The sequence below is a fragment of the Schistocerca americana genome, chromosome 1 (genome assembly GCF_021461395.2).
Source record: "Schistocerca americana isolate TAMUIC-IGC-003095 chromosome 1, iqSchAmer2.1, whole genome shotgun sequence".
Lineage (NCBI taxonomy): Eukaryota > Metazoa > Arthropoda > Insecta > Orthoptera > Acrididae > Schistocerca > Schistocerca americana.
This window is the reverse complement of record NC_060119.1, coordinates 169,105,515-169,132,428: the sequence shown is the minus strand read 5'-3', so window position 1 is coordinate 169,132,428 and position 26,914 is coordinate 169,105,515. Positions and strand designations below refer to the sequence as shown.

At 38.9% G+C, this 26,914-nt stretch overlaps 1 protein-coding gene across 4 annotated transcripts in view; it reads left to right on the top strand.

The window, feature by feature from the left end:
• Positions 1 to 26,914, top strand: part of LOC124620972 (set1/Ash2 histone methyltransferase complex subunit ASH2-like) — a 119,385-nt gene that overhangs the window by 56,068 nt on the left and 36,403 nt on the right. For all 4 annotated transcript variants that reach the window (XM_047147107.1, XM_047147109.1, XM_047147108.1 and 1 more), the window contains exons 2-6: positions 9,580 to 9,783; positions 9,867 to 10,045; positions 14,060 to 14,232; positions 18,284 to 18,461; positions 23,161 to 23,366. In XM_047147107.1, coding sequence (XP_047003063.1) covers positions 9,580 to 9,783; positions 9,867 to 10,045; positions 14,060 to 14,232; positions 18,284 to 18,461; positions 23,161 to 23,366 — 940 coding nt within the window. The remainder of the gene's footprint in view (positions 1 to 9,579; positions 9,784 to 9,866; positions 10,046 to 14,059; positions 14,233 to 18,283; positions 18,462 to 23,160; positions 23,367 to 26,914) is intronic.

Below are 26,914 nucleotides of genomic sequence, written 5' to 3'. Positions count from 1 at the left end.
GTGCCCATCAGAAATGCAATAAGCAAAACAGTACAGTTCAAAATGGCAGAGGTAGACTTTCCTCCCTTCTGAAGGCTCTTGAAGGGAGCTGTGTCTATGAAATCGTGTTATTGATGCTGCTGTGTTACAATCTGCATGAGTGCGTCCTGATGTTGTGTGTGCTGTTGCTGTTGCAATGACATCAGAGGTTTGTACTTCTCCTCTTGAGCTGCAGACTGTTGCTGTTGTGAGTGGAGCTGCTGCTTCCCAAATTCCAGAAACTTAGGATCCATAACACTGGCACTGTGTGAATGTGCCACTGTAAACATGATGGGGTAAGACCTAATCACCACTTTTATCTTTTATGTCCACTCCTAATATGAACATGTAATCCATAAACAAAGCCAAATTTGTTGTAAGCTGAACACAGAAGGAATGCCAGTAATGGTAACCAGGTAGTCGAAGCCCACAGCCAGGTCAATATCCAGGTAGCACCAAGGCGAAATTTTTAAGTGCTTATGTTCTATACTATTAAAGACTGACTTGCAGCCACTGGAAAAACTTCATGCTGCTAGCAGCCGGGTCAATGTGATACATCGCTCATGCCTCTGGTGGCACCTATCAGTTGCTAACTGTAACTTGGCAAGGATATTAAAACAAGCATATCTCTTTTTTGTTGTAAATATATACATGGGGAAGTTGGAAAATAAGTTTCCCTTGTTGACTGTGGTCAGAGTTGTGTGTGAAAGAAAAAAAAAAGGATGAGACATTAAAGATAAGACATATCTTTATTTCTCTACATAATTTCCAAGTACATTGAGACATTTGTCATACCACTTTATAAGCTTCAAAAAGCCTTCCAGGAAAAAATCAAGGCGTTGCGTACAGAAAAATTGTTGAACGGCTTGTTTGACGTCAGCACTGCTGCCAAAGCGCCTTCTGCCGAGAGTCTTCTTCGAAGCAGGAAACAGATGGAAGTCACTTGGTGTGAGATCCGGACTGTAAGGCAGGTGGCGTAGGCTCTCCCAACCAAGAATTGCCACATGGTTTTGTGTTGCCGTCACCGTGTGTAGTCTCGCATTGTCATCTAACAGCAAAACTCCAGATCTGAGAAGGCCAGGCTGCTTTTTCTGAATCACCTCTTTCAGTTTCGACAGAGTGGCACAGTACTGTACAGCATTGATGGTTGCATCCTCCAGAAATTCCAGCAGCAAAACTCCTTTGGCGTCCCAGAAAACGGTGAGTAGCACTTTACCTGCAGACGGAGGGCTTTTGAACTTCTTTTGGACGGGTGATGACGGATGTTTCCACTCCATCGATGCGGCCTTTGATTTGGGTGTGTAATGGTGGACCCACATTTCATCCCCTGTCACAATCCGAAGCAGAAGGTCATTGCTAGATGGTAACGCACAAGCTGTTCCAGGCTGAATGCCATGGGTTGTTCCATGTGTGTTGGGGTCAGTTGGTGGGGCACCTATCGTGCTGACACCTTCCTGTATTGAAGAATGTCATGGATGATCTTGTGAGCTTGCTCATGTTCAATTCCAAGTTCTACCGCTACTCCATCGATAGTGGTACGCCGTTTCGCTTTAGTCATGTCATCCACCTTCCTGACATGTGCATCTGTAGTGGCCGTATGTGTCCGTCCAGGTCTCGGTATGTCCTGTACTTGGTGATGTCCATCACTGAATTGCTAGCACCATCTCCACACCATTTGTCTCAACATCACACCTGACCCATACACCTCAACAAGGTGGTTATGAATTTCTGTGCCTGATACTCCACGTGCCCATTCATAGTGGATAACAGCTTTCACTTCTACCTTTGACCACAACTCCGCTCCAGGAAAAGACTGAGTGGCTGGCCTCTGCTTTGCGCAGGCACTGCGACAGCGCCATCTGCTTACTCGCGGTCGACCTCTACGTGTATCGGTGCATGTTCACCTGCTGTATCATCTTTTGCCCGTATCACACAACTCTGCCCACAGTTGACAAGGGAAACTTATTTTCCAACTCCCTCTCCTATATTGTATATTCTTGTTTTATGATGTGCTCTATGTCCTTGAGAATCTCCTCACTAGAGATCTGTGAGCTAAAAGTAAATTTAATCTAATCTGGACTTTCTTCTTTTTCCTTTCACCTTTATTCCCTATTGCTACTTCTTTCTGTTCATATGTATGCTTTTTTTCCTTATTCTAATACTGCCTCAGCTTATCTTCTGTATTATGAGAATGATAAGATTTCTGCTCACTGTAAACAGGACATGTTAAGTCAGAGAGAAGACCAGTGACTGGCAGAGTTTGCAGTAACTAGTAGGGGTGGGAGAGGAGTGGGGAATGGGGAGAAAAATGTAGAGGAGCAGGGAAGGGAAAAAGAATGGCTGGTTGCATTTGCAGAGAACTGTGCACAGTAAGGGTGAGGGGATGTGAGTTGGGTGGAGGTAATAGGATGGAGGGGGCAGAACCTATTGGGTGGAAGGTGTGGAAACAGTATATTATCACAGGTTGAGGCTAGTATGATTTCAGGAGTGGAGAATGTGCTATAATAACACCTATCTGCACAATTTAAAAAAAAAGCTGGTGGTAGAGGGGGAGGGGGTGGGGCTCTAGATCCAGCATAAATTCCTGCATAAAGCCTTAGGCCCTTCCCAGAACCTCTCCCCTGAATCCATTTTCCTCCTCATCCCTGTGATACCCCACCTTCTATATGTTTCCCAAAATCCACAAATTCAACAATCCTGGATGCCCCATTGTTGGTGGTTATTGTGTTCCTGCTAAAAGAATTTCAGCTGTCATCGACCAATACCTCCAACCTATTGCCTGAAATTTAACCTCCCACACCAAAGATACAAACCACCTCCTTCACCGACTTTCCACCATCCCCATCTCTTTACCTCCTGGATCCTGTTCGTCACTGTTGACCCCACTACCCTACACATGGACAGTTCTCATGCCCTTGGCATTGCTGCTGTTGAACAGTATCTCTCTGTGTCCTTCAAACTCCAAACCCACCACCTCTTTTCTCATACACCGTACTAACTATATCCTAACACACAATTACTACTACTTTGAAGGGCAGGTATACAAACAAATCTGAGGCACCACCAAGGACACCCGCATGGCACTCTCCTATGCCAGTCTGTTTAGGGACTATATAAAGGAAGCCTTCCTAGCCTCCCTAAACCCCCAAACCCCTGGTCTGTTTTTGGGTTCACTGATGATATCTTCCTGATCTGGACTCAGGGCCAGGACACCCTATCCTCATTCCTTTACAACTTCATCACCTCTCTCCCATCTACTTCACTTGGTTTGCCTTCCTGGATGTTAACTCCCCCTCTCTGATGGATGCATCCATACCTTTCTGTCCACTTTAAACCCACCAACCTCTAACAGTACCGGCATTTTGACAGCTGCCATCCCAGCGACAGCAAAAAGTCCCATCATACATTGTATCTGTAGTGATGGGAGCTCCCTTGCCCAGCATGCTGAAGGTCTCACAAAGGCCTTCATGGATAGGCACTCCCCCTCCCTCCCCCCCCCCCCAAGACCTAATTGACAAACAGACTTCCCGTACCATATCCCTACACCCCTTCCTCCCCAGTCCTCCCACCACCACCACCAAGAACTAACTACAGAGGAGCAACCCCTTTGTCATCCTTTACCAACCTGGACTGGAACAGCTGAACCACATCCTTCACAAGGGCTTTAGTTATCCATCATCATGCCTTGAAATTAGGGAAGTTGTACCGAAGATCCTTCCCACCTCTCCTAAAATGGTGTTTCATTGCCCATCCAACCCCCACAATATAGTATCCCATCACTTTGCAACTCCCAGTCCCATTTCCACTCCAAATCACAACCATTTGCCATAGGGATCATATCCCTGTGGAAGATCCAGGGCCTGCCCAGTCCACTCATCTAGCACCTGCTATTCCAGTCCTGTCACAGGCTTATCCTACTTGATCAGAGGCCAGGCCACCAGTGAAAACAACCATGTTGTATACCAGTTCTGCTGAAATCATTGCTCGGCTTTGGATATTGGTACGACTGCCAACCAGCTGTCCACCAGGATGAATGGCCACTGCCAGACTGTGGCCGAGAGCAAAGTGAACCACTCCATAGCACAACAAGCAGTTGAACAAATCATACTTGATGTCAGTGGCAGCTTCACAATCCAGGCCTCATGGATCCTACCCACTATCACCATGTTTTCTGCACTGCACAGATGGGAGGGTTATCCTTACGACACATTCTCTGCTCCCAAAATCATCGCGTCTTCAATTTATGGTAACTGACTGCCTCCACACCTTTCACCTAACAATTTTTGGCCCCTCTGCCTATCACCTCCTCCCAGTTCACATCACCTCTGTTGTGCTGTGCTTTCATAAAGCGTGGTCACTGCACGTAAGTCATGGCCACCGCCTACTTGAACACCATGTGTGAACTCTCCAGTGGCAGCAGTGCAGCATGCTTCAAAGTGCTCACAGTGGGGGACTGCAAGATAGGCAGCAGTCGTACCTTTGGAGTCAATCAGGATGCAGCCCCACATGATTAAGACACATTGTCATGGCCCAGAAAGGGAGTCGTATGGTGGGCCTCCTGGAGTATGGAGCAAGTCTCCTCTCAGTCGCGACTATGTTACTGTGATAGTGTTTACCAGAGATGAAATTTGGCTACAGACATCAACACGAGTGATTACGCTGAGTTATGTTTCACCTTGATTACAGAATAAATTTTCTAAGTTGTAATTAATTCCGACTTTCAATTTGGCTGTTTGTACCTGGGACACAATACCGTCACCTTCATTGTGCGCTGCTCTCTGCCAGTGCACCCACTGGTCTTTCTCCTTTTCTGATCTTCTCCTTTCCACTCCTCATTCCCTGTCCACTCCTCCATCCCCCACAGTCTCCCAGTACCGCACCTGGCAGCTCTGTCCTGCTACCTCTACTCCGTCCATGCTCTGCCAGGCAGTGCTGATTCCTTTTTCCTCATCCATAACCTGCTGCCCTTCCTCCTCAATGACCCAGTTTGGATTGTTGTCCCTGTCAGTTGCGCTCCAGGTGGAGTGATCAGAGATGGTGGTTTTTTTTTTGTGTGTGTGTGTGTGTGTGTGTGTGTGTGTGTGTGTGTGTGTGAAGAAGGCTATGGCTGAAAGCTCATGTGTAACAGTCTTTTCATTGTGCATGTCTGCATCGCATCATGTCATCTGTACAGTTAGTAGTAATCTACCCTTTTCATAATATTGTCACGTAGAAGAAGGTGTAATTAGCTGAATGCCTAACACTAATTTCACTTGACAAAGGTTTATCCAGCACTTGCACATACAGGAGCGTGGAGCGAACTGCCTCCGACCAGAACACATACGGTATATATACAGTTACAGAACATTCCTGTACAACGATTCTTGATGTTTGTGGATACTTCTAGAATGTACTTGAAACAAATGTAGAAATGAAAATTGTACAGTCCAGGTGAGAAATTAAAATTTTACAGTTCAGGTGAGTTTTGAACTTGTGACCCTCAATGCAACAGTCTGCTATCATAACCACTACACTACAATGACTGTGCTACTCAGCTGCTTCTGTGACATTGCTCCCTCCTTAAGAGAACAGCATCTTGGTGTACATCCTCGTAGTTCGGGAACGAGTCATCGGTCCTGTGTGCTCCAACTCCCGATGACTAATGTTTGCCCTGGCGGTGATCTTCTTAGAACTTTCCTTGCCGCTACACTCTTCATCACCTTTCTGCTTGTTGCCTGTCACTGGAGCTTCAAATTTACCCTGGGTTGCAGGATCATTATAGGGCTTCATTCGAAGGACATGGACCATATCTCTGATCTTTCGTCGTCTAGTGTCAGGGTCGAAATCTGCAACTTCATAAGTAACATTAGGCAACTGTCTTACAACCTTATAAGGTTCTGAGGAGATTCTCAGAGAGACCAACCTTCCAAACATGAGTGAAGATCCAGACGAGGTCACCAGGCTGGTAGACAACAGGACGGTGGCTTGCGTCATATCTTCGGCGACCGTATTCTTGAGCCCGCAGTGTGTGGAGTCGAGCTAACTGCTGAGCTTCCTCAGCTCTGGTTATGAGAGGGATAGTGCACAGATGATTTAATTAATATGTAACTGGAAGAACGCAGAAGGTTGAAATTAACAGTCCTCTAACTGTGGAGGTATCAAGAATGGTATCCCACAGGGTTCAGTCTTGGACCCCTTACTGTTGTAATACATATCAATGACTTGCCACTCTATATTCATATGATGCCAAGTTAGTTAATTTTTGCTGATGATACAAGTATAGTAACCAGACACAACAAACAAGAATCAGCTGAGGAAATTGTAAATAATGTCTTTTAGAAAATTATTAGGTGCTTCTCTGTAAATGGATTCGTGGATTCTCACTAAATTTTGAGAAAATACACCATATACAATTCTGTACAGTAAATGGCATAACACTATTGACAAATAATGACTATGAACTGAAGTCTGTTGCTAAGGCAGAATATTCAAAATTTCTGCATGTGTGTTGATGAGGAACTGAATTGGAAGAAACACATCAATGATCTGCTGCTAGGTCCAGCTACTTATGTTATTAGGGTTATTGAAAATTTTGGTGCTAAACATATCAATAAATTAGCCTACTAAGCCTATTTTCATTCACTGCTTTCATACAACATAATATTTTGGGGTAATTCATCATTAAGAGGAAAAGTATTCATTGCACATAAGCATGTAATCAGAATAATAGCTGGAGGCCACCCGTGATCACCTTGCAGACATTTATTTAAGGAACTCGAGATATTCACACTATCTTTGCGATACATGTATTCTCTTATGAAATTTGTTACTAATAGTTCATCCCACTTCAAAAATACAGCAAAATGCATAGCTACAACTCTAGAAGAAAGATGATCTTCACTATTCCGGGTTAAATCTGACTTTGGCACAGAAAGGGCTGAATTATGTGCCACAAAAATCTTTGGTCATTTGCCAAACAGCATTAATGGTCTGACATAGAGCCAACCTACATTTAAAAGCAAATTTGTTAAAAGAATTTGTGAATGATGACTCCTTCTATTCAACAGATGAATTTTTAGATATGGAGGGGGAAAAAAAAATAAAGAAAACTCATATTAAAGTGACACATTCCACATCATTACAAAATATCATATTCATGATCTATGGAGCAAATGTTTATGTATGTATGAATGAATGAATGAAAATTTGTATTTGGCTTCTCTTTTAGAAGTAAAACAAAATACTCATCGTACTGTTTTTGGAAATTCAGGCCCTAAGGGGGTGAAATATATGATGAAATTTATAATGAAAATATTCAATTGTGAAAGCGTTTTAAAGCTAAATTTATGAACATTGGTAGTTGGCTTCTTGGTTAGAAATTAAAAAAAAAAACATTTGTTTCGTTGTTTCAACCCTTAAGAGGCTAAATAAGGACTAGACTGATTCATTGACTCATCATCATTCAGCCCAAACAGCTAAGTGGGTGAAACCGGGGATGAAAGATTTTTTGAAAAATGTTGCTACTAAGATAGTTTTGAAGCTGTAACTATGAAAATTGGTGTTTGGTTTCTCAGTCAGAAAAAAAAAGTTTCAGCATTTTTGTAAATTCAACCATGAAGAGGGGTAAAAAAATATTGGACGAAAGTTTTAAAAAAAATAAATCATTGTTAAAGGACTACTAAAGCATTTTTAAAGCTATATATATGAAAATTGGTATTTGACTTCTCTGTTAGAAATAGAATAATACACATTTCAATGTTTTTGGAAATTGAACCCTGTAAGGGAGCAAAATAAAGCCTGAAAAGTTTCATGAAATCATTTCAATATGAACACATTTTCAAAGCTAAATTTGTGAAAATTTGTATTTTGCTCCTCTGTTAGAAGTAAAAAAAAAATACTTGTTTCTTTGTTTTTGGAAATTCAGCCCCTAAGGGGATGTATTAGGGGATGAAAATATTTAAGAAAATATTTCCTTATATTAAAAAAATTTTATAGCTAAATCTGTGAAAACTGATATTTTACTGCTCGTTTAGATATAATGCATATGTGTTAGGGAATGAAAGTTTCTATGGAAATATCAACAAAAGAATGCAAAAGGTGTGATTAACAAAAACCTTAGACTCCAGCCACTAGAATCGCTTTTTGGTCAGGCGTGCATTCCGAAAAGACCATGCTTATATGGCCTTAATTGGTGTGGAATGTTTAGAAGTTTCTGCAGTTTGTGAACAAGATAAAAATTCAATTAAGGAAACAAAATGGAAGGAGAGACAGGTTGGGGAAGATTAGAAAAGAAGAGGCAGTTCACTAAATTCCATTTTGAAAGGGACACATATGCTGTGAAATCTCCCTTCATCATCTTCACATGGGAGTGACTAATCTGGCTCTCCTGTTTAATCTCCCCTGATTTCATTTCTCCCTTAAGTAGGAATGAACAGTTCCAAAAGCTAGGAGAGTTTTTCCTAATTTTGTGTGTGTTTATTGACAGTACTGGTTCTTCACCACTGTACTGACACCCATTGTCTGCTTGTAATTTCACTATTTACCAAAGAGATCATGGTATAAGTTTTCATTTACATACCTGCCACGTATTGTATATATTAACTAAGAAGTGTCATTTGTGGCTGCAAGTTCTGACTTCTGCTTGTGGCTGCTAGTTCCATCCATATGCAGTTTCCAAAGACTACTCAAATAAACAAAAGCTTTGACATTAATTAGTGATTAAACTGTTGGCCAAACAGAAAAACAATTTCATTCAAATTTACGTTGCACAAGGTTTCCGTAAATCATCCTTCAGCACAGTCATGACATATTGTTGTTTACACCTGTATTCAACATGAAATCTATTACATTGACAATATATTAATAACCTAAATGCAGTCATGTAATTCATACACTGTACATTGCATTCTGTATCTTCAGGAAAGTGGTTCCATCATCTTCTCACCCATTTAGAAAGATATGAGCACTTGCCCTTTTAGTGTACTAATGGTACAAAAGAAATGAGACTGCTCACATTACTAATTAATTATTTCTTATATCCTAATAAAGGAACTATTTCTTACGTCCTATTAGTGTGCCGTTGTTTTGACATTGCAGTGTATCCATACATTAAGACAAGTTTCATCACAATCTAGGTGGCAGTGAACAAGTAGTTTACTTCGTACATGTTCGTGTGATTCATCAGAAGGCAAAAACAACAGGGCTTCTGTGCAGCCTAATGGAAAATGATGCACATAGATTTTTTGAGTCATGGAAGTAGTGAATGCAGGTGTGTGTGTGTGTGTGTGTGTGTGTGTGTGTGTGTGTGTGTGTGTGTGTGTGTGTCAATCAGTTTTGATGAAACATGTCTTCACTTAAGTTCGAGGACAGACAAACAGCCATTTATTAATATGTCACAACAAGAAATTTCTTGTCCTTTTGTTATTGGGACAGTATAGTATTATTTCCATTATGTGTAACTTTGCAAATGAGGTGAATGGTTTTGACGTAAGTTTCCTGGAACTGTTGTCTCCTAGCTACAAATTTCTATTGTTACTAGCTAAAGTTGTTCCATAGTCAAATATTTTGTTTTCAAACTTGTAGTGAATCAAATGAAGAAGAAAGCACTAATGCTAAGGAGAATGGTCCTCCCCAAGAGGAAATGGCACAGAAAAATAAACAGATGACTGTGGGAACTGGAGACAGTGATGCTGCACGAACAACAATATTGAAACCTGTAGGGGAGGGGAAGAATGGAAATAAAACAGCCTCCAAGCAGCGGCCAGAGAGGAAAGGTTGTTGTTACTGGTAGGTCACTGGATCAAATAGAACATGTGGAACTTTTAAAACGTTTCAAAACATTGTTATGTTTCTTTTGTCTTTCTGTAAAGTGGCAAGGAGCGTAACCTAAACATTGTAGAACTGCTGTGTGCCAGCTGCTTACATTGGTACCACGAGTCATGTATAGGTCTTCAGCTTGGAAAGCTTGTGCCTTTCATGATGAACTACGTATTTGTGTGCAAAAACTGTTCTCCTACAGGACTGGAAAGTTTCAAGAAAAACCAGGCTGGTAAGTTGCATGCAGTTTTTGTGTGTGTGTCTATTTAAAATGTAAATTAGGCCTTAACATTAAAATACATAACTGTTCTAATACTTATTGGAGTCATTTGAATTATTTTTAGTCTAGCATTAATTACATTTTATTGGAATAATTACTAATTTCTCTTTCTAGAAGCCTCAAAACTTAATTGTGGTAATACTTTGCAAATTATTTTTAAAACTGTTAGCCATAAATTTCAGCTTAATATTTTTTAACTTTCGTGCACTGGGATAACGGAATAATGCTTAAAGCATTTGGAAAAGTTGTCCTAACTTTGAAATTATGCTCGTTTTGGTTATTAATAGATGTTTCATCATTTCTTGCAGATTATGTTTTTTAGTTGCTGTAATAGTTACACAGCTAATTTGTTATTAATTTTCATGTCCTGGAGGCCTTATTTTAACCATTTTGATTTTGTGAAACTTACCAGGCATGTAACATGCATCTCTAAGTGTCCATTGATGTTGTGGTGCTCACATGTTCATCCCTCTACATGTTTGATTGAAATTTGTGTAGTCATACTTTTTTCTTCACACTGATTGCTGTTGTCATTGTTAAAATTAATGTGTTTTTATGTTCAAAGATGCGTAATTACCTTTGATAAGGATTCATTACCAAATGATAGTTCTGCTCCAATAACTCATAAAATCTTTGTTCTTGTGCTGTACTATTTCTTAATATAATGAACAACTTCTTTAGAAACCTAAACTTGGCAGTGCTGCACAGAAAACTTAAAGAGATTGAATGGTTAAATGCTTGTTCATTGTGGAGTAATGGTAGCGGATCCAGAAATTGGTATGTTGCACATTTGATGGAATTGTCTTGCTGGTATCGTGCTTCAGCAACTAAGTTCAACTTGCTTTTCATTTTGTTGATAATCATTCACCATAAAATAACATACATGGGATGTGGGTAAAACATTTGTTTTAGAAAATATTATTGTGAAAAATTTGGCACTGCTAAGAACAAAATATTTTCCAGAAATTTCCTTGGGAGATTTCATTTTTTTCTTAAATGCAGTTGTATCCAATTTTTGATATTATCCAAGTTCAAGATCCAGCAAATGACAGGTCTGACTATTTGAAATTCATGTTGTTGTTGTTATGGTCTTCAGTCTAATTAGTGGTTTGCTGCAGCTTTACATGTTACAGTATCCTGTGCAAGCCTCACCATCTCCGAATAGCTACTGCAACCTACGTCCATTTGAATCTGCTTACAGCATTTATCTTGTGCTCGCCCTCTACAACTCTTACAAGTTTAACCCTCCACCTACACTTCCCTCCAGTACTAAATTGATGCATCCGTGATGCCCCAGATTGTGTCCTATAATCTGATCCCTTATGCGTCAAATTTCGTTCCTCCTCAATTCTACTCAGTACTTCCACATTTTCTACATGATCTACCCATCTAATCTACAGAATTCTTCTGTAGCACCACATTTCAAAGACCTCTTTTCTATTCTTGCCTGAACTTCTTATCATCCATGTTTCACTTCCATACAAAGCTACACTCCAGACAAATATCTGTAGAAAAGACCTTCTAATAGTTAAATTTATGTTGCTACTAAGAAATTTATCTTCTTCAAAAATACTTTTCTTACCATTGCCAGTCTACATTTTATATCCTCTCCATTTTAGCTGTCATCAGTTATTTTACTGCTGAAATAGCAGAACTCGTCTATTACTTTTAGTTTCTCATTTCCTAATCTAATTTCATCACAATAACTTGATTTAATTTCATTACATTCCATTACTTTTGTTTTGCTCTTCTTGATGTTCATCTTATATCATCTTTTCAAGACACTGTCAATTCCATTCAACTGATCTTCTAAATCCTTTGCTGTCTTTGACACAATTACATTGTCCTTGGAAACCTCAAAGTTTTTATTACTTCTCCCTGAACACAAATTCCTTCTCCAATGCTTTCTTTGATTTCTTTTACTACTCACTTGATTTACAGATTTAATAACATTGGAAATAGGCTACAATCCTGTGTCACTTATTTTTTACTATATGTGATGGTAGCATCTGTTCCCGAAAGAACAGTTACCGTAGATGATCATGCAGCTTTGCTAGAAATGAAATGATAATTAAATGGACACCCTAGTTGCAAACAGGCGTTGATGTACATTAATCTACCTTGAGTAATGAGTATGATGGGCAAACATCTATTAGGCGCACTACGAATATAGTGGTGTGGACATGTTGGGAATGTGGGTCTCACGGGGAGCGTGCAAGGGATAAGTCCCTGCAGGTGCACTATCCTCTGTGCCCTTGGTGGCTCAGATGGATAGAGCGTCTGCCATGTAAGCAGGAGATCCCCAATGAAGTACATCAATGTCTGTTTGCAGCTAGAGTGTCTATTTAATTATCACTTATTTTTGAATCACTGTTTCTCTTTTATGCCCTTCTAATCTTAAAATTGTCATTTGGTTTCTATTCAAACTGTGTATATTTTTTCATTATCTGTATTTTACCCTTACTGCCTTCAGAATTTCAAAATATTCCAGGTAATATTGCCAAAAAAAATTTTAAGTTTACAAATGCTGTAAATATAAGTTTTCCTTTCTTTAACTTACCTTTTAAAGTGTGTTATGAGGTCAGTATCACCACATGAGTTCCTACCTTTTTCTGGAATCCAAACTGATTGTCCTTGAGAGCAGCTTCTGCTAGTTTGTTTCCATTCATCTGTGAATAATTCATTTCAATATTTTGCATCCATGACTTACTGAACTTATAGGTAATATTTACAGCTGTCAGCATCTACCTTTATTGAAATTGTAATTATTACATTCTTCTTGAAATCTGAGGTTGTTTCCCATGTCTCATACATCTTTCACACCAGGTGGAATAATTATGTCATGGGTAGCTTTTCCAAGGATATTAGTAGTTCTGACTCATCATTTCATCCCCATCGACGCGCAAGTCGCCGAAGTGGCATCAAATCGAAAGACTTGCACCAGGCGAACGGTCTACCCGACGGGAGGCCCTCGTCACACGACATTTCATTTCATTTTCCTCTTCCCTTTCTGTAATATTGCATTCAAGTTCATTTCCCTTGTGTATCCCCTCTTTACATTCTTCGTACCTTCCAGCGTCCCCTTCTTTGCTTAGCACAGGTTTTTCAGTTGAGCTCTTGATATTCATACAGTAACTTCTCTTTTTTCAAAAGGCCACTTTAATTTTCCTATAGGCAGTCTCTATCTTTCCTCGAGTCATACATGTTTCTGCAGTCTTGTGTTTGTTCTCTAGCCATTTCTGCATAGCCGTTTTGCACTTTCTCGCCAGTCTCATTTTTAGATATCTGTATTCACTTTACCTGCTTCATTTTCTGCATTTTTATATTTTCTCGTTTCATCAATTAAATTCAATATCTTCTTTAATATCCAAGGATTTCTACTAGGCCTTGTCTTTTTACTTGTCTGATCCTCTGCTGCCTTCACTGTTTCATATCTTAAAGCTATCCATTCAGCTTCTACTATATTCTTTCCTCCTGTTTCAGTCAGTTGCTGCCTAATGCACCCTTTGAAACTCTTAACAACCACTGGTTCTTGCAAGTTATCAATGTCTCTTCTCCTTGATATCCTATATTTTTTTGCAATTAATTATGGTCAAATTCCACATCTGACCTTGGAAATGTCTTCAGTTTAAAATGTATATGTTTGCAGCCTTATTTCATGGTTCTTAACTCAACTGTTACCAATGGATGAATTATGCTTTGTGCAAAATTCTACAAAGCAGCATTGTCTCTCAATCCTTTCCTCTTACCCATATTCTCATATGATTTTTCTCTAACACAGCACATTGATATCAGATTGTAATAAGTATTTTATGACATATAACTGGGACGTTCCACATCAGTGAAGGTTGCACTGAATACTGGAATTAATATTGCATGAATGTATGATGTGTGTGTGTAATCTTATATTTCTAATTTTCTACTGTAATTACTTGTACTTGCCACTTAAACAAATCTTTATTACAGCATTTACACAGATGTGTGTAACTGCCTTAGGAAACTTAAAACATGCAAGTGCAAAAGAGGGCACACCCAGGACAATGTTTTCTAAAGATAAAGAAATTGTTCCATTTATTGATCTTCATTGGGAAGGCATGACAACAATGCCACGCCGTGTTACTCAGTCATGGCATTCAACGGTAAGTTTATTATATTCTATGTATGACAAAACACTGAAAAATTATAAAACACTGTGTAATTCTGTTCTATGGCTCAGACATGGTAAACTATTAATTAAGTGGTGCCTTTTTTACCATCTCATTGCCTTGTTTATCAATATTATATTCATCATTGCAATAGACCTGTGAACTAGCTCATCCAAACATTTGTCACAGAACTTTTTTTAAATGTAATGTGAAGATCGCAATAAAGCTTTTATTTATATATTTTTTTTTTTTATGTGAACATATCATCACCAAGTATGAAAGTCAATTTATGAGTACAAATTGTAGGGCTGCCCTTGGAATTTGTAATTGAAAACCTGTCTACTTTGAGCTCATAATATGTAATAAAATATGGTTTGTTCATTGCAAATAATTAGAGCAAGCATAATATTGCTCACAGTTATTCTGATACTTTTCTCTTTCAGAGTTGCAATTTTCTTGATGCCAGAAAAAAGGATTAGTGGTGAAAATTACAGTTATGAGAACTGTCTTCAATAATTTCAGCAGTTGGAGCAGTAGACATTGAAACAGTTTTTGTTTTATTTTCATTGCCCCTCTTCAGTTCTTGTTTTCATTTCACACAGATTGTGTAAATGAGCATAGAAGGAAACATCGACAGTTAGTATGGCTGATGATGAATCACAGTGCTAGGAAAAATGTAGAGGGAGAATGCAAATCTAGTAGTAGATGGTAAGCTGCTAACCACAGTTAGAAAAATAAGTAAAGCATGAGTATTAATGAGTAGAGACTTCAACAGTAATTAAAGAGGTTGAGAAAGGGGAACACGCTTTGCAGAAATGAAAACATAATGTGCAGAATTAATAAATTATCAATTAGATAACACACAAACAAAAAAGCTGGAAATGTTTTAGAATGAAAGTTAATGTGCACAGACTAAATTGGAAACTACTGATGTAAGAGAACAGACTATGAGAAGTGAAAAATGTGCCTTCTGTTTGAGAGATTACTGTAGCTTTAATCAAATGTCAACAAGTTTCAGAACCTTTCTTCTAATGTCTTTTTCAACATTGGTGCTTATTATATAGGTTTGGTGTCTCCCCTTTCAGACATGCATACCCAAAAGAATGGACACCATACCTATGTCGTACACACATGTGATGGCGATCAATCTTTCAGTGCAGGTCCTCAGTAGTATCTGACGCATGATAATACTGTATGGTTGGAAGGGAAGGGGGATAATGGACAGGGGACACTACTCTGTAATGGGTGGTGTATGAAGACTTGGCAATATTATGAAAAGGAAAGACTGCTACTCACCATGTAATGGAGATGTTGAGTCACAGACAGGCACGACAAAAAGATTACTAAACAAATAAGCTTTCGGCCAGAAGACCGTGGTGGAGAGAGGGCAGGGCAGTTAGATGCAGTCAGGAAGTAAGATGGCAAGGGGGAGGGGGGGGGGGGGGGGAGTGAAAAGACTGTGGGTGCACTTGTGGAATAGGTGTCTGAGGAGTGGGGATTGGGAAAGGGGATAGGTTAGTGAAGAAGAGTGACTAATGGAGGTTGAGGCCAGAAGGGTTACAGGAACATAGGACATGGTGCAGGGAGAGTACCCACCTGTGCAATTCAGAAAAGCTGGTCTTAATAGGAAGGATCCAGATGGCACAGGCTGTGAAGCAGTCATTAAAATGAAGAATGTTGTGTTGGGCTGCGTGCTTAGTAATTGGGTGTTCCAACTGTTTCTTGGCCACAGTTTGTCAGTGGCCACTGATGTGGAAAGACAGCATGTTGGTTCTCATGTCCACGTAGAATGAAGCACAATGGTTGCAGCTTGGCTTATAGGTCACACGACTAGTTTCACAGGTAGCCCTGTGCTAGAAGTATGAGGCAGGTCTTGCATCTAGATTTATTACAGGGATATGAACCTTGAGGCAAGGGATTGGGAGCATGGGTTGTGTAGGGATGGACAAGGATATTGTGTAGGTTCAGTGGGCAGCAGAATACCACTGTGTGATGGTTGGGGAGGATAGTAGGTAGGACATTCCTCATTTAAGGGCATGATGAGATGAGTCAAAACCCAGATGGAGAAAGTGAGCCAGTGGCTCCTGTGGATATTGTGTCACACAGGAGTGCTCCTCTGTGGCCGGACAGTGGGGCTTTTGGAGGTGGGGAGTGACTGGAGAGATAAGGCACAGGAGATCTGTTTCTGCACAAGGCTGGGAGGGTAATTACAGTCTGTGAAGGCCTCAGTGAGAGCCTTGGCATATTTTGAGCAGGACTTCTTGCCACTATAGATGGGACAGCCATGGGTGACTATTCTGTATGGGAGGGAGTCTGGGGTTTGTAATGGATGGCAGCTTTCAAACTGGAGGTATTGTTAATGGTTGGTAGGTTTGATACTGACAGAGGTAGCCATGTTTGATGTGGAGGCCAGCATCAAGAAAGGTGGCTAGTTGGGTTGAGGAGGACCAGGTGAAGCAAATATAAGAGAAGATGTTAAGGATCTGGACAGACGTAGGTAGGGTGTCCTCATCCACAATCCAGATCATGAAGATGTCATCATCAGTGAATCTGAACCAGGTGAGGGATAAGGGATTCTGAGCAGTTAGGTAGGATTCCTCTAGATGGTCCATGAATAGGTTGGTGTAGGAAGGTGCCATGCAGGTGCCCATTGCCGTACTCTGGATTTGTTTGAAAATGATGCCTTCAAAGGAGAAGAAATTGTGATTGAGGATGTAGTTGGTTATGGTGATTAGGAAGGAGGTTGTAGATTTGTAATACAGTTTGTAATGCATAGTGCATTGGGAATGGCAGTGTTGACTATCAGCTAGGCCATCAGCATTTGGGATGTTACTGTAAAGAGAGGTGACGCTAATAGTGATGAGCAGGGCACTGCGTGGTAAAGGAACAGGAACTTTGGAGAGTCATTGGAGGAAATGGTTAGCATCTTTTGTAAAGGAGGGTAAGTTGTTGACGATAGGCTGAAGGTGTAGGTCTAAAGAGTAGAGATTCTCTCATTGGGGGTACTGCAACCAGCCACAATGGGAACTCCCCCTGCAGTATGTCTTATGTTCCTATAACCCTCCTGGGTTCAACCTTCAACAATCTACAGTACCTCCATTGAGACAGCTTTCACCCCTTCCACACTAAAAGGTTGCTCCCATATAACCTGGCTACCCATGGACAGTATATCCTTTCACCACCCCAAGAACCAACTGCAAAGAAGCATATGCACCTCAGCATCCAATATAATCCCAGGCCAGAGCAAGTGAACCATGCCTTTTTCCAGGAGTTATGTGGATGGAACTTATCCTAACAACACATCCTCCATTTCCATAGTCCTTCTGGCTTCAATCTCAGCTAACCCATCGCAACCACAACATTTACTCAACAGCCCTCCTTTTCCTTGTTCTGTTGCCTCCTCCCAGTCCACACAACCACATAATTGCCATCATGTGCTGCATGAACCCACTGGCTATGGTGCCTGTGTGTCGCATTCCTATCCCATGCACCTGCTACCCCTCTCTCCCATATTCATATCTTCAGTTCTGTTGCCTCCGTCCAAGCCAATCACCTACCACTTCCCTCCTGGTCCCCACCTTTTTTTCTCCCTTCACCCACCTCACACCAACTGACACAACTGCTCATCTCAGTCTACCCGCTGGAAAGCAATCTGGGCATTACATGTTCAACACCTGACTGGCATAATGTAGCTGTACAGGTGTGTGTGTGTGTGTGTGTGTGTGTGTGTGTGTGTGTGTGTGTGTGTGTGTAAAGTTTCTTAGTGGTAAATTTCTTTTAATTTTTATGAAGTGCTATGCCATCTAACTATGTAAGAGGATTGCTGTTGTGTGAGCATAACACTAACAACAATAGCAGCATTATTACATAGCTATCTAGGCTGATAGTCAATAAATATTGCAGTCTTTCTATATTTACAAGTCTACTTGTAATTTTTGACTTGGTATCCATCGTATGCTTTTATCTTTAGAATACTGTGTGTACAGTCAATTAGCCAAGCTCTGATATGGTCATTTTCTTAGCTTCATGTTTTTGCCTGTTTCAGATCCATCGTGCCTTAATGAAAGATACAGGAACATTATTTGTATGTGATGACACTGGGAAGACTGATGCCCATCCATTATATGGTCTTCAAGGCCTTGAACTAGTTGACATAAGGCCAAATTATGAGGCAATGATTCGTGGAGGTCATTTGAAAATTACAGACATGGGAGTTCAACATGGTATTATCTTTTTGGTTAACTAGTTGCTAAATATAGAATTTTGATATAGTACATTGTGAAATGGAAAATAGAACACTTCTCAGTATGATAAACTCAAAGTTTAGTTTGTTTTGGATACAAAACTGCAGATGTTAGTGAAACATTCTTCTTCATTGGTGTACCACGTCATCATTTATTACGTATATTTCAGATAGATCTTTCTGTGTTGAGTGCAATAAAATAAAGATAATCTAAAAGTCTTTGTCTGCATTCTCTGTGGCCAAACCATCTATTAGGAAAGTTCTCACTTTTTGATGTTATAAAAGTATAACCTGGTGCAAAATCTTATCAATATGAATTGCTTAGTTTGGCTATTAGCTACCTACAGTTCCTTAAAATACATTCCATCTTCCGAGACGATGAGGTATTTTATGTTTCTGACGAGAGAAAAATGAGAAAATTATCCAGCCATTTTGGATTCTGTAGCATATTTCGATTCAATGTAATTTTTCTTGTATCCACAATGTGAAGATAGATAATTGGTCTTGAACATCCTATCTGTACATTTAAGTTGACCTTACTGATTTATTTAGATACTTTCTTAAGATTTTCAGCGTACTAAATTCCTAGAGTGTTAAGAAAGTCCATTTTTATGTTGTCAAGCACGTTTCACAGGCTCTTTTGAGATGATTTACTAAGATGTGTTTGCTCAGTTGGTTCGCAGTCCCAGACTTGAAGTATAAAGGAGCATTCCCACTTGATATTCAACAAACAGCATTTGGCATGAAATCTTTTAATTATTTGATGTTTATGTTCATTCAGAATAGATATCCAGTCACTTATTTGAATAGTTTATTAATTATTTGCTTGATTTATCATGCTAGATCTGCCATGGTGTTAAATAATTAACCACAGTACTGTACAGCTTAGCAAAATGATTTATATTTATCATTTACATTTTATTGTGATTACTTTTCATGCTCATAGAGCAAAATATTCTCAATACAATTCTCTTGTGTCTAATGACTTACTGGGATAAAATAAGAATAAACATTGACCTTATGTAAGCTATAGAGCAGAACTTTTTGTACATACCATATCCGAATATAGACAGTGTATACGTAAGAGGAAGAGTACCAATTAGAATTAACAAACAGGTTTAAAGTTCTGGAGGATGAAGAAACTGTAAATTTAAGTATGAGAAATGATGTTTTCACAAACATTATACTGGAAACGTTGAAATACATTGCAGAAGCAAAGAAGCACATACAAATCAAAATTTCAGAGCACACAAGACAGTGGAACAACGTAAAAGAAACGAAAGTAAGTGGAACAGAAATATGGAGTTAACTGATCCAAAGAAAACTATTCACTAAAGTTTACAAGAGGATGTCAGAAAGTATAATTAGAGAATTACAAGGGAGACAATGCAGAACAACCAAAGTCATAAGAAATTGAAAGAGGCACTTATCCTTGGTAGACACCAAAACGTATCAGTCTGGATGCCAGTTGACTGTTGCAGCAAAGTGGGAGACCATACTGAAGATGTCTGAAGCTTTCTGCAGAAATCTGTTAAGTGCACCTAAGGAAATGAACACTTAGGCCGCATCCAGAATGAGAATTTCACTCTGCAGCGGAGTGTGCGCTGATATGAAACTTCCTGGCAGATTAAAACTGTGTGCCCGACCGAGACTCAAACTCGGGACCTTTGCCTTTCGCGGGCAAGTGCTCTACCAACTGAGCTACCGAAGCACGACTCACGCCCTGTACTCACAGCTTTACTTCTGCCAGTATCTCGTCTCCTACCTTCCAAACTTTACAGAAGTTCTCCTGCGAAACTTGCAGAACTAGCACTCCTGAAAGAAAGGATATAGCGGAGACATGGCTTAGCCACAGCCTGGGGGAGGTTTCCAGAATGAGAATTTCACTCTGCAGCGGAGTCTGCGCTGATATGAAACTTCCTGGCAGATTAAAACTGTGTGCCCGACCGAGACTCGAACTCGGGACCTTTGCCTTTCGCGGGCAAGTGCTCTACCACCTGAGCTACCGAAGCACGACTCACGCCCGGTAGAGTACTTGCCCACGAAAGGCAAAGGTCCCGAGTTCGAGTCTCGGTTGGGCACACAGTTTTAATCTGCCAGGAAGTTTCACTTAGGCCGCACGTTTCTTGAAGTTTTCCCAGCAGGCTGAGAAATGATGGAGTACTTAGGCAGTGCACTGTGAGAATGATTACATTACAGAAAAACTATCCGAAGAAGTAGGGAAAGCTCTTAGGCACATTAAATACTTCCACAGTTATTCACATGTTTGCATACGAGAATGATACCAGATAGTTGGAACAACATTGTATTTGTTGTAATTCACAAGAAAGTGTGCAAGGACAATGTGAAGAACTATAGGCCCATCAGTCTTGTGTCAATAATGCGCAATTTGTTTTTACAAATCATCCAGAAAACACTTTAGTGTTTAACCAGGGAAAAGAACGAGCTTGCTTTAGAATTGGGTGAAGCACAATGGGCCATCTACAGGTGGTCAAGAAAGTTATAAAAAGAAACAGTGTACATCAGTAACCACTCTGTGTAGTGTGTATTGGCCATGATTAAGCATTTGACTCTATCACAATACAATCTATGCTAATAGAACCTGAGAACTGAGGAATAAAAACTACTTACATCAATTTGTTTAAGGATATATATACAACAAGGCTACAGCTTCCATTTGATTGTGTCAAGTGAGTGAAAACTTCAGACTTGTGGCAGGAGTTAATCAGTGGGATTCCATTTTACCAAAATATTTTCTGCAGCCATGGAAAAGGTCTTAGCATCATTCAACTGGGTTGAAGAAAGGATTGCTTTCATTTTGTTGTGACATTGTTTTGTTTCCTTCAAATCCAGAGAAGTTTCAGCAAAATATGGAAGAACTTAAAAGAGCGAATATGATACAGGCTTGAGGAATAATTACAGTAATATGAAAATAATGGAGCTCATTCAGGAAAATGAATATTGTATTCAGAAGTAAAATCCCAATTTGCCTTAAACAGATGGTCTGTGCTTTGAGCTGAAGGTCTATAGTCAGTGTATACTACCAGTACCAATTTGTGAATGTGTAAAATGGACTTTTAGTGCTCATATTGTTTAAAATTTGAGGCTTGTTAATCAATCAATGGAAAGATATACATTGGGATGAGAAGAAGTGACAGAAACACAAGAAATGGATAAGAGAAAAGACGGAAGTCATGCGTGATGGTTAGGTATAAAACTTAAATGGAGATGTGCTGATCATACAGGATGTAACATAATGATGTTTTAAAAAATTTTCAAGATTGTAGAGGATGAAACTGTGTGTGTTTTGATATTAGGAACCTACAGTCACAGAAGTGAAATGAAGTTTTCTCATTCACCACTGGGCTATTGAAAATCCATGCACGACCTGTATGAGAAGTTACAAGATGAGATTGCCAATGAACATTTGGGCTGGAATTCTTGGAGATCATTTTATTGGACCTCACATCTTACCAGATTATTTGAATAGTGCTTGGTATATGAACTTTCTGGACAAGGCATTGTGTGAACTTCTACAGGACTTTCCATTGCAACTGCACATTAGTTTGTGGTTTCAGAATAGTGGTGCTCCAGTGCACATCATCAGGCCACAGCATAACTCATGGAAAACTTCAATCAGATAGTAATGAGGAGGAGATTTCTAGTCCCTTGGACTATGCACTCCCCTAACCTCACCCCTCTTGACATTTTCCTCTGGTGTTATTTAAAGTCCTTTGTGTACTCAAAGCCAGGAGGAAAAGTACCTGAGCTTATTGAGCACATCTTTACAGTGTTTGATACCATTGGAGGGAGCATGGAATCTTACGAAGAATCAGTGAAAGCATTGTTCATTGTTGCACATTATGTAATGAAGTTGATTATCATCACAGTGAACATTTACTTTACAGTAATGAAGCCATAGATTCCCTACTATCAATAAATGTTTTCCAGATTACGGTAGGTTCCTTTTATTAAAACGTTCAAAATATCATTCTCTACAATCTCCCAAATTTTCGAATTGTCATTCTGTTACACCCTGTATAGGGAGACAAATAGATGGGACGTGGATGGAGAAGATCCTGTCTAGGATTTTCCATGATAAGAAAAGCCTGCCTAATGGAAGATGGATTCACAACATAAAAAAAAAAGCAGGACAGAATTGTATGCGAAAAGCTGAAGATGGTAACAATATGGAGGAGTCTGGAAGAAGCCTATATCCAGCAGTGGATGTTAAATGGCTGATAGTGGCAATGATGGTTATTACATAAATGTTTAGGACTGAAACTCAATACAGCATCCATCAAATGTATTGGACATTAAAAAACTGAATTTAAATAATGCATTTAAAAAGGGTTTGTGGAATATATCATTGAAGTTGTCTAAGAAATCTTAATTGAAACTTAAAGTGATCCTGGATGAGCAGTTTCATTATTCACTGTAGTTTTACTCCTAACTGATTCTAAGAATGTGTGTGCCTGTTTAAAGAATTAAAAATTTGTTGTAATATTTGTAAATGGATCATACGGCATCTGTTATTTTTTCCGTAAATTTGTTCGCAGCTACTAATAAAATGTGCTTATCAGTGTAACTATGCATAGCTCTCATAATCCTTTGACATGCTGTACTCTCTCTGCATGAGTGATATTATTTATGATTTCTGTCTTTTGTCACATGTGTAGTACAACCATCAAGTACCGTAAAAGGTCGAAGTACAAAAAGGAAGATAGCATCTGATCAGGGAGGTGGTGGTAGACAGAGGGGTCGAGTAACTGAAGCAACTGCACCAAAATTGTCAGCCCATGGCTATCCTTTGGAACATCCATTCAATAAGGATGGGTATCGTTATTTCCTTGCAGAGCCTGATCCACATGCTCCATTTAGGCAGGTGAGTATGTCACATTGCTATTTCGCAAGAGAAGATTCATAACTGGTGTTTATAGTTAAGAGCTGGTGGTGTTGGTGTGGATTTATATAAGGATTATAATTACTCAGAAGTATTAGGCAATGGCAATGGGAAATTATCATCTTGATATAGCATTTGCTGTCATTTCCAAGCTTTTGTAACTCTTCACAAGGGTTGTGCTTCCTCACTAGAATGTGAACACAATGAATAATATCCGTTAAATATCTTTTGTTTGTGTTTAGGTCTTGCTATTCTGTCTGAGATTCCTTAAATTTTTGTAGTATTTTTTTCTTTAGTTTTTGCCTGTTGCAGACCTCATTATTTCAATATTACCTTTGTTTCAACTTTAACTAGCACCCAGTACCTTACTGTGGGCCTTCTTTCTTTCTTCAGTTCAGGTTTTCTTCAGTTTTAACCTTTGAATTTGTTTGGAAATGCTGGTGTGTATGAAGCCTCTTCTTGAACAGATCACAACTCTATATATCTTCATTTGTCATCACTGCTACTTGAAGATCCAACTCAACCAAGCAGTTGTCTTGTGTGTCTGTAGAAAGTGATCTTCCTGTTTCATATGGTGTCCATCACCTTTTACACATGTGAGTAGAATTTGTTGCTATGCTCCCTTCTAAACTCACTATTCTCTCTTATTAGGCCCAAGCTCTTCCTTAAGATAATTCTTTCCTTGGCATCTAACTTCTCATTCAAATCTTTCCTATTCATCATGAGGCACTTTTTCGTGTACAGTGCCTCTGGTCAGAAGCCTGCACATTGGCGTTTGAGCTTGGTGTTAAATGACACTGTTTGCTGTGGCACCTCTAGCCAGCTGACTTGGCACTTCCATCTTGTTGACCGTAAACATGAGGACTTCTTTCTCAGTGGTATTGTTTTCTATCCAGTCTCCTAGGTGGCCAGATGTTTGTAATCTGTATTTAGCTTTCTGGATGCCGTCTTTGTGTTAATTATAAATTACATTTTCCTTCAAAGTAGATCTGGAGACCCAACTTGGCTGCCAGGGTTTCAAGTTCATTGATATTTATGATCATTATGCTAGGGAATGAGAAAAGAGTGCAAGATGATCTGGAAAAGCTAATAAGTGAGTTCTCAGATCTAAACTCATGCAGCCCATTGTGTTTCCATTTTGACCTGTTTATTGTATGTCTCTTTGGTCTACTCACAAATAATTTTCTCCAGCATACAGTTGTAAAGATGAGAGCTTGTCTCCTTGCCTAACACTCTTCCTGACCTTGAATCTTTTCTTCAAATTTCACTTTGGTGAAAGTGTCACCTCTTGTATGTTGTCAAGGTGAATGAAATGGCACAGCAGGCAGATTTGGTGCCATTCGTATGAAGTGGATGTATCAGGACAGTTATTGTGTTTCCGAAATCTCTTGGATGATGTCCAGTAGGTTTTTCTCACCTGGTGCTGTGTTGCTCCTTAGGAACTGAGTGATCTGCCTGTAAGCTCTTTTGTGGGTAGAAGTGAATCGGTATTGAACTGCATGGGCTCTTCAAAAGCAAATTTTGACAATTAAAAGGGACTTAAAATATACTGAAAGAATCAGATACTGCCCTCACTGTTGTAAGCCAGTTTTTGTTTGGGAGCTCTGAAGTACATACTTGAAGAGATATATTTACTGAGGTTATGTGTGAAGATTCTGGAGAAATTCCTTGTGTTGTTTTTTTCTGAATTCATGATCAATCTGTGTCCTGTTGGTTTTTGTAGGAAGTACTCACCCCATGAACAAATCACTGTTCCTCCAAATTTTTTGCCGTAAGAAAGTCTTTCCATCTATTATTAGACTTCTGTGAGTTCCATCTTTTCCAGATTAGTGGCTTCATGGGTTCATTGAGACACTCCCTGTTCTCTTCATAAAGAAACAGTAATTTACTAGTGAACTTCTGGTTGTTTTTTTTCTGTCTCCTAACATTTATTATCATGACTCTTCTGACATAAGATGATATGGACCTTTTATCTGTCATAAGAAATGGTTCAGAGTGTTTCTAATATTGTTTTTATTTTTCTTATTTACGCTAAAAGCTACACTTGAATTTTCTCCTTGGTCTGTTTCTTTATAATAAAACCTATGTTCTTATTTCAATTCTTTCCTAGAATTCTGTTTATTATCTCTAAATAGGAAGTAGTAGAAAGTCTATATTATTATTGTTTATTTATGACATTGTATTTTACTTAATTTGTTCATAAATCATTTGATACACTGAAGATTAAGTGTTATATAGAACAAGTCAAATGCAACATTAGGCACTGATTTACTGAGTAGGTGCAAGAAATAAATAGAAGGTGAGTACATAACTCTGGCAGATTAAATAATGAATGCAGCTGATGAATAATTAAGCAAAAAGACATAGTCTAGGAGAAATCCTTGACTAACATATGAGATATTAAATTTAGTTGATGAAAGGACAACATGTATAAATGCAGCAACTAAAGTGGGCAGGAGTGAATATAAACATTTAAAAAATGAGATTGACAGAAAGTGCAAAATGACAAAGCTGGAATGGCTCATGGATAAATGCAAAACTGTAGAAGCATGACTATGAGAAAGATAGAGGACACTCTTGGAGGAAATAAGTTGCTGTATGAGCAGCAAGAGTTTGTTGACTCATTCCACTTCCCAGAGGTTATCTTCCTGACGGGAGCTATGAAACATAATGAATGAATGAATGAAGTGAAATAATACTTCTATAGGACATAATTTTGAAAAATATTCGTATCATTCTGTGTTAATAAACTAACAGAAAAGTGTAAACTATGTCTACATATAGTAATATTATTCACACTTTCCATACAGAAACATTATACTGTCAGTTCATTTCTACAAAATATGTCCACATCTATTTTACAGTATCAAATTTTTATTATGTTCTACAGTGCCCCAATTTGCTTAAGCATAATTTACCAAAATATAAATTTTATATTTATGTTGCAAGCTACTGTGTAGCTCTGTACTGCAAAAGCATTTTGCAGCAGATAATTTTAGAAAGATACTTCAAATTTTAGAATGTTCTATTTTTTAACTTCAACTCTGTGGCAATTTAGTACATGGAGTTCTCAAGTTTCCTTTAGTAACTGGAAGTTGACCACTTGCATCTAAACTATTTATTTTCATGAATAATATGAATCTGTGAATATACAAACAGGTCAGTGATATAATTTGCAGTTTTCTAATCAAAAGTGTGCAAGAGGTTTCTGAACTAGTACTTAATTTACAATATATATGTTGTACATAGTTATTTGATCATAGATGTTTGTGGATCCTTATTCTAATGATATTATTAGCATGCAACTTCTCAAGAATGTTTTGAAATAAGTCTGCAATTGATACTAGTAGGTAGTTATTGTTATTATGTGTAATTTATGTTATACTTATTCTTCAGTACTGAAATTTTGTTGGAGGCAGAGTGTGTACCAAATTTATTTAACTATGTATCATATCAGAGTAGTGCAGAATGAAACTGTAAACCTGTGCACACCAGGAAATATTAGAATAATAATTTGTCATTTTGTCTGT